At 43.4% G+C, this 13,203-nt stretch overlaps 1 protein-coding gene across 1 annotated transcript in view; it reads left to right on the forward strand.

The window, feature by feature from the left end:
• Epha4 (EPH receptor A4) overlaps nt 1–13,203 on the forward strand; it is a 139,317-nt gene that overhangs the window by 8,188 nt on the left and 117,926 nt on the right. The window contains 1 exon segment of the mRNA XM_028889275.2: nt 1–261. Within this exon segment, the coding sequence (XP_028745108.1) occupies nt 1–261 (261 nt within the window).

A 13,203-nucleotide genomic window follows, 5' to 3' on the forward strand; every position in this document is an offset into this window, starting at 1 on the left:
GTGGGGCTTGCATCGCCCTGGTGTCTGTCCGTGTGTTCTACAAGAAGTGTCCACTCACTGTTCGAAACCTAGCCCAGTTTCCTGACACCATCACGGGGGCCGATACCTCTTCGCTGGTGGAAGTTCGAGGCTCTTGTGTCAACAACTCTGAAGAGAAGGATGTGCCAAAAATGTACTGTGGGGCAGATGGCGAATGGCTGGTACCCATTGGCAACTGCCTATGCAATGCTGGGCATGAGGAGCAGAATGGTGAATGCCAAGGTAAGAACAGCCATACTGTACTTTTCATTAGGGCTTAGTGCACGTAATTAAATCAGAGAAGAGACTGAATGGAGTAAAGCCAGTAATTAGCAGCCCCCGTGGGATGTGCTGGGACAGAGGGATCTAATGAGTAAGTGCCACAGCTCCAGGTGGCAAGGCTAAGACATTTCTAATAGTGAGAAAACAAATGATGCTGCTGTAATCAGCAGAAGGCCAGGCACATTTGCTAACAGGCACTTAGATCCCAGCCAGCTTGATGCCCCTTCTGAAATGTAAATGAACAAGCTGAAGAGCTGGGCTTGATGGTGGAGCCTGGCTTGAAGAGGGCAGACACATTTTTTTTTTTCCCAAGCCTCAGTTTGCTGACTTGGTAAAAGTGGCAGACTGTGTATGAGCATGAAGGAGTTAAGTGTGAAGTGTATGTACGTTGAGTCACCCAGCAAAGGTGCCCTCCCACTGGTTACAATGATGCTTGTATAGAAAGTCCTTTCATTTCTTCCTGCCTCATGGACCAGTGGAGAAGTGGTCCACAGAGTAACAACATAGGAGATTCTTCAAGTGCCTCTGTTCCACCTAACACCCCTTGAAGGGTTTCCAAGCAAAATTAATCTTGACAAAAGACCTCTTCGTTTCTTTTTAGGAGATCCTAATACAGTTAGAAAGAGTCTCTTTATTTGATCTGTGGTCAGAGGCAATAGCAGTAAATTGCAATCCATTTTGGTTATTGGGTTTTTGGAAAAGGATATTTTTATTGTGATAATTATTATTCATGTTACTAAGGGGATTTTTCACCCGTCTCACCCCAAGTTCAGAGTCAGCATTTCGTTCTTGACTTGCTCTGTCCGTCAGAGCAGAGTCTGGCTTCTCAGCAACTTTGCATTAAAGTCGAGGATGACAGGAGCCCACATTTATAGATAGGGCTTGCTTGTACCATGTGTGGATTAAGGTACCAAAATAAGCCAGTCATTCCAAGTCTTCTGTCTTGGTTGGCATTGGTTGTTAATGCTCATTCATAGTCTGCTACTGCCCACTCCATTATGGCCATTGCTAAACAGTGGCCAGTGGCGCCATGTCTCCAGGTTGCGACTACGGGGCAGATGGGATGAGTCTTTTCTATCAGTCCTTGCCTTGGGTTCATCCGATTTGGTGATTAAAGAGCCCGAAGTCAATGACTGCCAAACAATTTGTCTGGCATCTCAAGCATCCTAATGACAGGGTGGGATCAAGTGTAAGGCGTTCCACTTGCTAGACCGGGAGTCTGTGGTCATCACCTCAAGAAAAGGACATTGTTGGTCATTCCTGTGTCATCATCATCGGGTTGTGTGTTTCCCTTTCAGAGGTTTTATACTTCTGCTGGGGCCTTCACTGATTTGCTGTAGTTTTTCTCTAGGAGTGGCTGTCTATGAATGCCCTTTTATTTCATTGTCAATGAAACGAGATAAAGATGGATTAACTTATTTTTCAAGCTAAAGTGTTGACTTGAAAATTTTGCAAATCCAGTGGGAAGTTTTCTGCAAAGATGAGTTGCATGCTGTGTGGTTGGCTTTTGACTTGGGAACTACTTGATCAGCTGGACTGAGTAGAAACTCTGAAGTATGTGCTGGCGTTATTTGCGTGAGAAAAGGAGAGTGTGCCTTATTACTGGGGAAGGAACGACAGCCATAAGCAGACAGACAAGCCAAGTGCACAGGACAGCTGACACACTGTGGCTTTCTAGATAAGATGCTTCTGCCCTTTTGATTTTTGTAAAATGGGACTTGCACATCTTCCAGAGATTCGTGTGTTTTCCTCTTGCGTTTCCTACTAACGTGCTCACTCTGCTGGCCTTATCTCCTCTCGGTCTGCCTGATGTTATTGATCTTCGGTTGTTATAGGCCCTGCTAATTCATACATTGCTCTACCTGCAAATCCTTGGCATCTTTACAACCCAAATGGGGGGGGGGGGGGAAGGATGGGGGATGAAGTGAATGGAAAGATCATTGAACACTATCATGGTTTGCTTTATGGAACTGGTAGCTTCATCATGTGATTCCTGGAAGGGGAGGAGCTAGTCTCTGCTGGCCCTGTCCATTTCTGAGTAAACTGTCTACAAAGGCAGTTTTAAAATTAATAAAAGGGGATGGTTGTTTGTTTGTTTTGGTGTGTGTGTGTGTGGTGTGTGGTGTGGTATAATGTGACAAAGGCCAGAGGAGGACTTACTGTCTCTGCCTGTCTCTTGAGACACAGTCTTGAGGAACCGGAAGCTAGTCTGGCAGCCAGCCAATCCTAGAGATCCTCCTGTCTCCACCCACAGTAGAGCTAGGGTAATAGTTCTGTGCCTGCTACACCTAGCTACACCTAGCTGTCTGTGGATGCTACGGATTTCTCACTAGTCCCTGTTTTGACTCTTTTGAGAACAGGGACGCATGAATTTTTCCTTTTTTTAAGGCGATCACATGAGGCTGGCTTCAGATTTACTCTGTAACTGAGAATAGCTTTGAACTCATATCCTCCTGCCTCCACTTCCCAAATGTTAGACTTACATGCGTACAGCACCACCCTCAGCAGCAGAGTCATTTTTGAGAACTTAGCATTTTCATACAAGCTGGGGAGGGAGCTGTGTGTTAAGTTTGATTTTTTTTTTTTTTTTTTTTTTTTTTTCTCACTAAGCGGATACCTCTCCCAAGGAGACGCTTCAAGCACAAAACTCAGTCATTTTTTTTTTTCATTTCTGCCAAGCAAGAGTCTCCAGTATTCTTAGGAACGAAGGAAAAAAAAAGTCGCACAACAGGGCATTTCTGAAATTCCAAACATGAGTGAGAGATTTAAGGGTTGGCTCAACACAGTAAAACTCCCAGGAGTAAGGAAACAGTTGACATTGATTGACAACCTTACTGGACCCACAGCATCCCTAGATAGGACAGACAGGTGTGGTGACTCTGGAAGGTCTCTCAGTTGAATGGCTGGCGGTGTGACCTTGGGCATATTTCCTGAGCCCTCTAAACCTTGGTCTGTTCATCTATAAAAACAGGATGATTAGGGATTATGCTTAACTCACAAATTTGCCAAAGGGTTCCATGGAGTAAAAGTCTCCTCGCAGATCATAAACACTAAACTGATGCTCCTGTTAATCTCTGTCACTTGCTCCTCCCAAGGTCATTGCTTTTGACTTGGGTCTTGGGTTAGAATGAAGATCTGCCTGTCTCTTAGCCACTACCTGCAGTCAAAGCTAAGCATGGGAAGCACCTTATACCCTCAATGACACCCCCTTTTCACAGCTCGTACTGAAAATCATATTTGAGGAGTGTCCCTCGCCTCTTCCCCACCCCCTCCGCCCACTCCCACCCCCGCATCTCCCCCCTCTATCTCTATAGCAAAGAACTTTTCTTTGAATGAAAGGCTGGCGATTTGGGGGAGGGGCAAGAAGGGGAATGTAAAGAGAGCTTAAGGAGAAGCATAAAGGAGACCAAGGCAGCTCTTCACGACTGTGGCAGCAGGGTCCTCCTCATTGTCTTTTCAATGGGTCCACTGCAGCAGGACAAATAGAAGGACAGGTGAAAGGTCACCTACTTCCTCATCCATCTTCCTTGGGGTCGGAGAAGTCAGAGCTAAGATTGATTAAGATTTTAAATGTTGGACAAAGGCTCCTTGGGTGTAAATGGCCAGGGCGGGTGGGGGCCTGGGGTGTCCTGTTGTCTTGAGTCTAACCCTGGTCATCCTCTAGAGTCCTCAAGGGACCTCGGTGACAGTGTTACACTTCCTCTTGCAGTTCTCAGAGCCAGCGGTACATGCTGATGGAAGAGGGATGCAGGCTGCCTGGGAGGTGTCAGGAGGCCTGGGAGATGCTAGGCTGGCTGACTGAAGTAGCTCTGGACTAGCACATTCGAAAACGATTTTGTTCGGTTTCACTAGGGCAATGAAGAGTGTCAGCCACTTGCCTGTCCTCAAGGAGACTGAATATATATATATATATATATATATATATATATATATATATATATATATATATATCCCAGTCAGCCCAGCTGAGGGATTGCTTTCCCAGGGTCAGATCTGCAAAGAAAAGTCAAACTATAATGTGGTCTTTCTGTCTGGGGAGCAGAGACATGTACACAAGTGTCTGATGTTTAGGGCACAGTTCCCCTTAGCTCAGAAAACTGAGCAGAGCAAGAGACTTAATTTTTTTCCCCTAAAATCCTAATTGAAAAACTGAAAATGAAAAGAGAGCCCCAGATTTCATCTTTGGGAAGTACTAATAAACAATGTTTTCAGAAAGTACATAGAAAAAGAACATTAGTAAAAAAACAAAAGATTCTTTAAAAGGCAACGATCATAACAGTGACAGTTAAGTCAGGATGGAACTAGGCAGGAATGGACAATCGGTTGTTTTACTGGTCTGGGGCTTATAGCTCATAGAGCAATTGTGCAGGGTGAGGGGAGACCCTGGGTTCCAACCCCAGCAATAAAAGCAAACTAATATGCTAACAAACCAGTATGCAAACTAATATGCATAACAACTATAAACCGAGGTATTGTCTAGGACCTATGTTATATCACACCTGTGTTCGTGTTGGCAAAAGGCCTTTCAAAGACACCGTCATTGTCGAACTCTTTCAAGAATGAATGGTATAGAAAAGACATGGCGGCTATGCAATTGAAATATTATAAATGTATCCTCCGCAAAGGAGAGCTGTATCAAAAAAGAGAGATGACTGTGTTTGTCTGAGATGTGATAGGACTGTCATAGAAAGAAGCAGTGGACAGAAGGGTTTCACATATAGTTCAGAGAGCCACCCTTCCTTACCCTTTCATTTTTGAAATTTTTCTTTTACCTTTGAATCGTGTCTTTAAGAATCAATCGCTTGGCTCACGGAGCTGCTTTTATCTGCAGCTTTGAAGCGTGTCTGTGATCACTCACAGACCTAATTCTTTATCTCAGAGGAACAAGGTTTAATTATTGTCCTTTTTCTTCGATACTCTAAAAAAAAATGTTTTTTTTTTTTTCCCCTTCTTTGTGTGGCCAGGTTTCTTTTGTGAGCAGGGGATCTTGGCGCTGGTCTCTATTTTGGGTTCAGCAAAGCGTCCCCTGGGAATTATCTCAGTCAGGGATTTTTGAAATACGTTATTTGAGAGTTGATGACTTATTTTATTCTAACTGAGCTTCCTTGTACCTCTCAAAAGTGAATTAAGACGTCATTATTTTTATTAATACTTGAACTCTGCAGAAAAGGGCTGATTAAATAGTTTGGTGGTTGCCAGCGTGCAGGCAAAGGTGGCCTTGGTGGCAACTCTTGACTTTCACATCATTGAACCTCACCACTTATTATTTTTTTTTTTTCCTCTTTTGCTTTTAGTTGATGAATTTAATATTACCAAAGAATTGCACGCTTGTCAGAAAAATTCCCAGTGCAGGGTTGTGCAAAGTAAAAAGGCGAAGTCTTTCACCCTCACACATACACACAGAGGCACTCAGGTTTCAAACTCACTCCAGCTCTGTGAGTTACCATTCTTCACAATTTGACAGGTCCCTTTATTTATGCATTTAAAGAAACAGCAGACATCCGTTTAACTGTCCTTGTTTATTATAAAATGTGACTATTGTAAATATCATTTCATATTAGGAGTGTAACTTTCTTCCATTATGGAAGAGTTAAATAAGATATTCATACGATAATCTCTCAGATACTATTTTATGAGACCAGGTCTTACTGTGTGGCTAGCCCTGGCTGGCTTGGGACTCTCTATGTAGACCAGGTTAGCCACAAACTCATAAAGAACTGTGTGCCTCTGCCTTCTGAATACGGTTTGTTTGTTTCAAGACAGGATTTCTCTGTGTAGTTTTGGAGCCTGCCCTGGATCTTACCCTGTAGATCAGGCTGGCGTCAAACTCAGAGATCTGCCTGGCTCTGCCTCATGAGTGCTGGGATCAAAGGCGTGTGTCACCACCGCCTGGCCTGAGTACTGGTTTTAAAGGCTTGGGCCACCATGCCAGGCTAATATTTTATGTTGACACTTTAACTTGTAAGTTATTTTTGCAATTTCTGTTTAGAAACAGTTGTGAGCCATATTTTGTTAGTTTTCTGGTTTCATCTTGAGCAAATAAATTTATTAAAACTCCTTGAGAGGTCGTGAATGAATGAATTGGGGGGTTAGTTTAGTCTATCTAAGTACTGCCATGGTGACAACTGATGGAGCACACGACATCTCATTAAATGTTCATTGAATGGATGAATAAGTAAACAAATGAGTAAGGAATTCTGGCCTGTGTCATATGAAATATTTATCTGAGAGAATTACGTTTCATGGAGTCATCAGGCTATGTCAAAGTCTTGCCATGTTGCCGTGTGGGTTAATGTATCAATAAGTTTCTAGTGTCTGTGTTCTTACTTCAGTTATGCCCCCTTTTTTTTTTGAGACAAATTTTTCATTTGCTTACATTTGAAGCTATCTTTGATGCATGCATGGCCTGAGATTCTTTGCCTTAACCATTACACAACTACCACAATCACTTAACAAGATATGCAATTATGGATGCTAACTCAGCTTCCCTAACCTCAAGGTCATATGTATACATTGCTGATTCTCAGACATATGCCATTTAGTGTGAGCATTATGTATGTAGGGCTTAGAGCCAGTTATCACATGGAAATACTTCTAAAAAACACTTCATTAATTTTATTTGTGTGTGTGTGTGTGTGTGTGTGTGTGTGTGTGTGTGTGTGTGTACAGGCACTATGTGTACAGGTGCCCAAGGAAGCCAGAAGATTGCACTGAACCCCTTAGAGCTAGAGTTCCGGATGGCCACGAGCTGTTCCTTATGTGTACAGGGAACTGAACTCCTGTTCCCTGGAAGAGCAGCAAGTGCTTTTACCTGTTAGGTTTCTGTCTAGTTCCAATGTGTAGAAACCTTTACGTTATTTTTTCTATGCCAGGACTGGATATGGTGTGCTTGGTCAGTTTCTGCCCAACAATAGCATTCCTGCTAGATCTCAGCAGAGAGATTTGTTTGTTTGTTTTGAAAGGTTAGTGGCTGCTTGTTCAGGAAAGAGTAGTGGCATGTATCTTAGTTAGGCTATTATTGCTGGGATGAAACACCATGACCAAAGCAACCTGAGAAGGAAAGAATTTATTCATCTTAGACTTCCACTTTGCTGTTCATCAGGAAGTCAGGACAGGAACTTAAGCAGGGCAGGAACCTGGAGGCAGGAGCTGATGCAGAGGCCATGAAGGGGTGCTGCTTACTTGCTTGCTCCCATGGCTTTGCTCAGCCTGCTTTCTTATAGAACCCAGGACCACCAGCCCAAGGATGGCACCACCCACAGTGGGCTGGGCCCTCCCCAATGGATCACTGATTAAGAAAATGCCTTACAGCTGGATCTTAATGGAGTTTTTCTCAAATGAGGTCCCCTCCTTTCTGATGACTCTAGCTGGGTCAAGTTACATAAAAGTAGGCAGCACAGTGTAGTAGTAATAATGGCTTTTGAAAATTTTATGTATATGAATTGTTTCGTGTGTGTATGTATGTGCATCGTGAGAACACTTGGCGAGTGAGAAGTATGGAAGAGGGTGTTGGGCCCTTCAAACTTAAGTTACAGACAGTTGTGAGTCATTTGGGTGGATTGGGTGGGTGCTAGGAATCGAACCTGGATCCTCCGGAAGACTAATCAGTGCTACTACCCCAGCCATCTCTCTAACTCCAGACCTACATGGGTCATCCCCTCTATTTTTCAAAGTCACTATTCTAGGGCAATGATTTTGAAATGTGATCCAGATGGACTCTGTAAGACCCTTTCACGTGGCCTACAAAGTCAAAACTTTTATTCCAGGACATTGTTTGCCCTGCCCGCCACCCTCTCAGAAGTTCAGTGGAGTTTTCCAGAAGCTGTCTGACATGATATCTCATTGAATTAACTACAGAGCCAAATATAAGAATCCAGGTGTCCAGTAACGCCAGGCTTTTAAAGAGATACAAAAGAGAAAAACAGACTAGGAAATATATGCCCCTTTTCTCGGTAATCTTTTTCTTTGAGACACACAGATTTTTTTGGTTTTGTTTTGTTTTCATTAAAATTGCTTATTTGTGTTAACCTGAAGTGAGCTTATTGCTTTGTTTTTTTCCTTCTGAGACAGACAGGGTCTCACTGTGCTGCCTGGGCTGTCCTTGAACTCACAAAGCTAACCTTAAGCTTGTGAGCCCTTCTTCCTCTGCCTCCTGAGTGCTGAGATTGTAGGCATGCACCACCGAGCCCCACTTGTTACTTTTCAATGACAAAAATAATGACAAAATACCGGGATTCTGCGAAAACACTTGCTGCCGAGCATGATGACCCGAGTTCAATTCCCAAAACACACAGGGTGGAAGGAGAGAACCAGATTCCCCCAAAACAGTCCTCTGAACCCCACAAGGCGTGACCACCCCTGTGTACATATAAAGAAACTGAATCTAAAATATGCTTTGCAAACTTCTGTTTGCACTTGCTAAAGGTGGAAACAGACAGTTGTAACTCATCAATTGAAGTGTCTTGGCATCCTAGATGGCTTTTAAGAGGAGAGAGGGTTTTCAAGGCCAGGAAGTTGGAGAGCCAATGCAAGAGTTCATCAGCCCTTTAGAGTTTGGGCAGTCAGACCACCTGGAATGCCCTTCCATTTCCTGGTGGGCCATTGAGGCACGTTCCTAATTAAAATGGAGTTGAGGAGGTCTGGGGGAAAAATCTTTCCCCTAATCTGGAAGATTCTGATAGTTTGAGGGAGTGGCATTTCAATCAACCTGATATTTGCTTCCGTAAAATTAGGCAGTAATTTATAGCTGTTGGCTTCTTAAAAACTGGTTGTCTGTGTCCAATAACATGGCTCAGTGTTCTCTTTAGATTGACGGTGAGAGGAAATGATTGAAGACCCAGAGAGACCAGATCTTTTTCTCTTGGACTTTAAAAACCCCCCTCCTCCTATTCTTTTGACAGCAGGTACCTCTGAGCTGGATGGGGAAGGAAAGCAGGTGAGGTCATTTGGTTCCATGGTCTACAGGGTAATTAATAGGCCCATAACTAAATGGACATCCTATGAATATTCAGGGTCTATTTTGCCTTCCTGGGAAACAGGCATGTTGGAATGGCTTTCACCTCCCCTTGGAGACACCCAGCATTTTCGGGGTGAATGTGGGTCGTCAGCTGTCTGCCGGGCCTTGCCTTTCTAGGCAGCCAATTCTCCATTTGCATATTCTGTATGCGCCTTCATGCAAAACAGCACACCCATTTCCCCCTCTCACAAAGGCAGCTAGGGCTTCCCTTTGGAAACTCCAGCCAGAATCTCCGTCTGTTTATGCAGAACCCGATGAGTTAGACACCATGCAAATGAATTCGGCTTCCATTTGATTTGAATGGTTCCAGAGATTGGGGGCTGGAGGCCAGAGTGGACTGTTTGCACTGGGCACTTTTTGTAAAAGCCCCCAGCCCCCCAGTGCGACTGGTTGTCAACTCTCCAGCTCCCCCTGTCCCATGCCAAGCAACCCAAGCCCCTGCTGCTCATTTCATTTTGACCTTTGGAAAAGGACCCTTGGCTCTGGTGAATCCTTAGACGGGTCTGTAGAGTGACAGCTTTTGTCGGGACCTTGCTGTTCTCTCTGAGGTGGGAGGAGATGGCGTGATTCAGATTATTCGAGGAATGTTTAGAAGGGTTCCCGACAAAGAGCTTCAGAACCTTCGGAAGGAAAAGATAAAACTTCTTTGCAAGAGTCGTCAGGTCCCAGGAAGTTCCAAAAACAAGTCGTAGGTCACTCACGGATGGGTTCATTCAACAAACAGTTATTCAAAGTGTCTGAGGGACAGAACACCCACAGTTCTTTCATCTGCAGTTAGCATTTCTGTATCTATGAATGAACACACCAGTCCTCATGTCTAGAAACAGTTCAGTTCACTTATTTCCCTGAAACCATTCTTCAGCAAAAGTGTATCCACCGGGCCGTATATTCTATGCACTGTGAGATGAACAGTGCCTTTGCATAGCACTCCCCTCCTTATTTACCCCAGATTTTCGAATGGGCCCAAGTTTACCTTATTCCTTCTAAAACAGGGGCACAAGCCAATGCCTGTTTTACCCAGTGATCTTCCTTCATTTTTTTTTTTTTTTTTTTTTTTTTATACACTAGAAGAGGATTTTGCATGAAGTGGTTTCTCAAGTTCAATTAGTCTTGAGTTTAGTTAATTTCACAGGGTGGGAAACCCAGCCCAGACAGACTTGGCAGCTTCAGAAAATAAGATCTAAATATGGAGAAGAGCTTAGGGTTGGTCCTCCGTAGTCTGACAGAGTTTGATGATCCGGTGCAAAGTCCATTTGGGACGGATTATTAGGATTAAAGTGCAGCAGAATGCTTTGCACTTGGTGCGTTCTCTGGTGTCATGATTGGTTGAGAAAGTTCAGCTGCTGGTCTGGCTCCAAGCATGGCTTTAAACAGACCCGCCTTTCTCAAAGGTGATCTTCCTAACCTCCGTAATAAGTTACAGAGCTCAGATTGTTCGAGATCCTTAAAATACCAGCTGAAGCCAGTTGATTGATTAAGATCATTTCCCGCACAAGTGCAGATATTTCCCACACCAGTACAAAGCCATGGTACAGTTTCCTAATTACCCTGATAATCCTGTTTGCTTGTATTTTTTAAACTATGAAGTGCTGGGTAATTATTCAATTCTTAATAGAAGGCAAATGGCAATGTAAACAATAATTAGGATGTTAGACAGACTAATGCGCTTCAAAGCAAATTGGATTTTTTTTTTCATAGTGTTCAGCATGAAGTCCCATAAAACTAACAATTTAGAATCGAGACAAAAAAGGTTCCGTTTTGTTCATATTTTATGGCGGTATCTCTTCATGGCTTGTTTCTGTGAATAGCAGTTTGCCCCAAAGACGCTGGCTGTGCCCAAGCCAACTTCACAATTACTTCCCTGCTGTTTCGCATTTGGCTACTTTTGCCCAGGGCTCCAGCTTGGGCCTTTGTCCGCCTGGGATCCAAGGGTCAGAGGTTAACAGAATACTGATTTTCTCCCATAATACCATAGCAGGTAAATATGGCCCAGCCTCATGATTAAGGAAGACCCGGCCAGCGAGGAATGCCTTTCTCTGAAGCCTTTGTCCCTCAGAGCATCTGTGATTTAAGATGTCCAGTTTCCCACTGGCTTCCACAGCAGACCCCTACATTCTCCATGTGACTTCATCCTTTAGATCCCATTCACAACTGACAAAACCCCCAAGACACATGACCTGGAAACTCCCAGCAGAAAGTTACTGTTTCTGAAGAATTAACTTTTACAAATGTAATACTGTACCTTATAGTCTTTAGACATTCAGTTATGTGTTGTGGTCTTATCTGTACTGGGTTTCAGTGGTCATGTATTTAACCAAGGCAGTAAACAAATATCTTAATAATTTGGTAATTCTATAACCCTTCTTTTTTCTTTCTTTCTTTTTTCATTTTCTTTTCTTTCTTTCTTTCTTTTCTTTTTTTTTTTTTTTTTTTTTTGGCTAACCGTCTCCATGTATGACCAGTTACAGGTGCAGCTAAATAAAGAAACAGTTGGCTTTATTTTGTTTTCTATCTCCCTCCTTTAAGAGGAGATACTCAAACAATTTATCACTATCAATGTTACTAATGTTTTACTCTGACAGAATCTTATCGGCCCTAATTTTTCCCCCCAAGGTTAAGGAAACTCACTAGGTTACTTCCTCTTTGGTTCTGATGCTTAGTGGGAAATGTTTCAAACTTCCTCCTTTTCTGATGTTGTTACCATCTTTTCTCCCCACCCTCCAGCCAGCCCCCACCCATCGTTCTAAGGCTTTGCCTCTTTTGTTTGGCCAACCCGGTTCCACACAGCACTGTGAACTTGATACTTGGATTCATTTGTTTTCAGTTTGAGTGTTTGAAAAAGACATCTCCAGTTTGAAAAACAGTTTCCTTTTGAAGTGTCCACCCTGGCAGTGACTGAAGCCGCCTCGGGCAAATTAGCATGTTAAAAGAACGGATCAATAAGGTCTCTGGCTCCTCCACCCTTCTCGCGCTCTTCCAAGGGAGAAGAGTTTTGGAGAACCCTAGGAGGCCCTTGACAGATGTGCCAAGAGGACCGTCGATAGCCAAGTGGGGGGTGGGGTGGGGGAGCATTGACAGCTTGATCTAGCGCCCAGCCCACGTCTGCGCAGGCCATTTGAAAATGGATGCAAGAGGAATTGACAGGTTCAGAAAGCTCTTGCAGTTTATGTAATTATGGAGAGGATTAGAAGAAAAGTGTTGGGAGAGAGAAGAGATCAATAGCTGGTGCTGGCTGTCTGAGCTCAACCTTCATCACTCCATTTTGTTACATTTAGGCTGGGCTTTGAGAAGAAGATTTTACACCTTTGTTTTCCTTAAGGGGTGTGAGAAGATTTTACACCTTTGTTTTCCTTAAGGGGTGTGTGAGCCTGTGCATTAAAATTCTAGATAGAAAAAAAAAAAAATGAAGATAGCCCAGCAGCCCCTGGGTTTGGAGAGCAGGCAGGAAGGTAGTTTTAACACAACTGTCTTTTTACATTTTGGAGGCTCTGATTAACCAAGGAGAGGAGTTGAGAGTTCATTGCTCTGTGTTCATTCACAGGGTGCCAGCAAAGGAGCCAGCTAAGAGTAATTCTGATTCACTCTAACCCAGTGGTTCTCAACCTCCCTAATGCTGCCCCCCTTCAAGACAGTTTCTCTTGGTTGTGTTTACTCCCAACCATAAAATTATTCCATTGCTACTTCATAACTGTAATTTTGCTACTGCTGTGAATCCTAATGTTGACATCTGACATGCAAAGTGTCTGATATTCAAGCCCCGAAAGGGTCAAGACCCATTTTGATAAAAGTTTGTTGCTACAACGACTTTGGTAGTTTTTAAGTAGCTGCCATATATGGCGGCGAGCTTCATGCCCCTGGAGTTTGGCATTTGGATGAAAACTACTTTG

This window comes from Peromyscus leucopus, chromosome 13, assembly GCF_004664715.2.
Source record: "Peromyscus leucopus breed LL Stock chromosome 13, UCI_PerLeu_2.1, whole genome shotgun sequence".
Classification (NCBI taxonomy): domain Eukaryota; kingdom Metazoa; phylum Chordata; class Mammalia; order Rodentia; family Cricetidae; genus Peromyscus; species Peromyscus leucopus.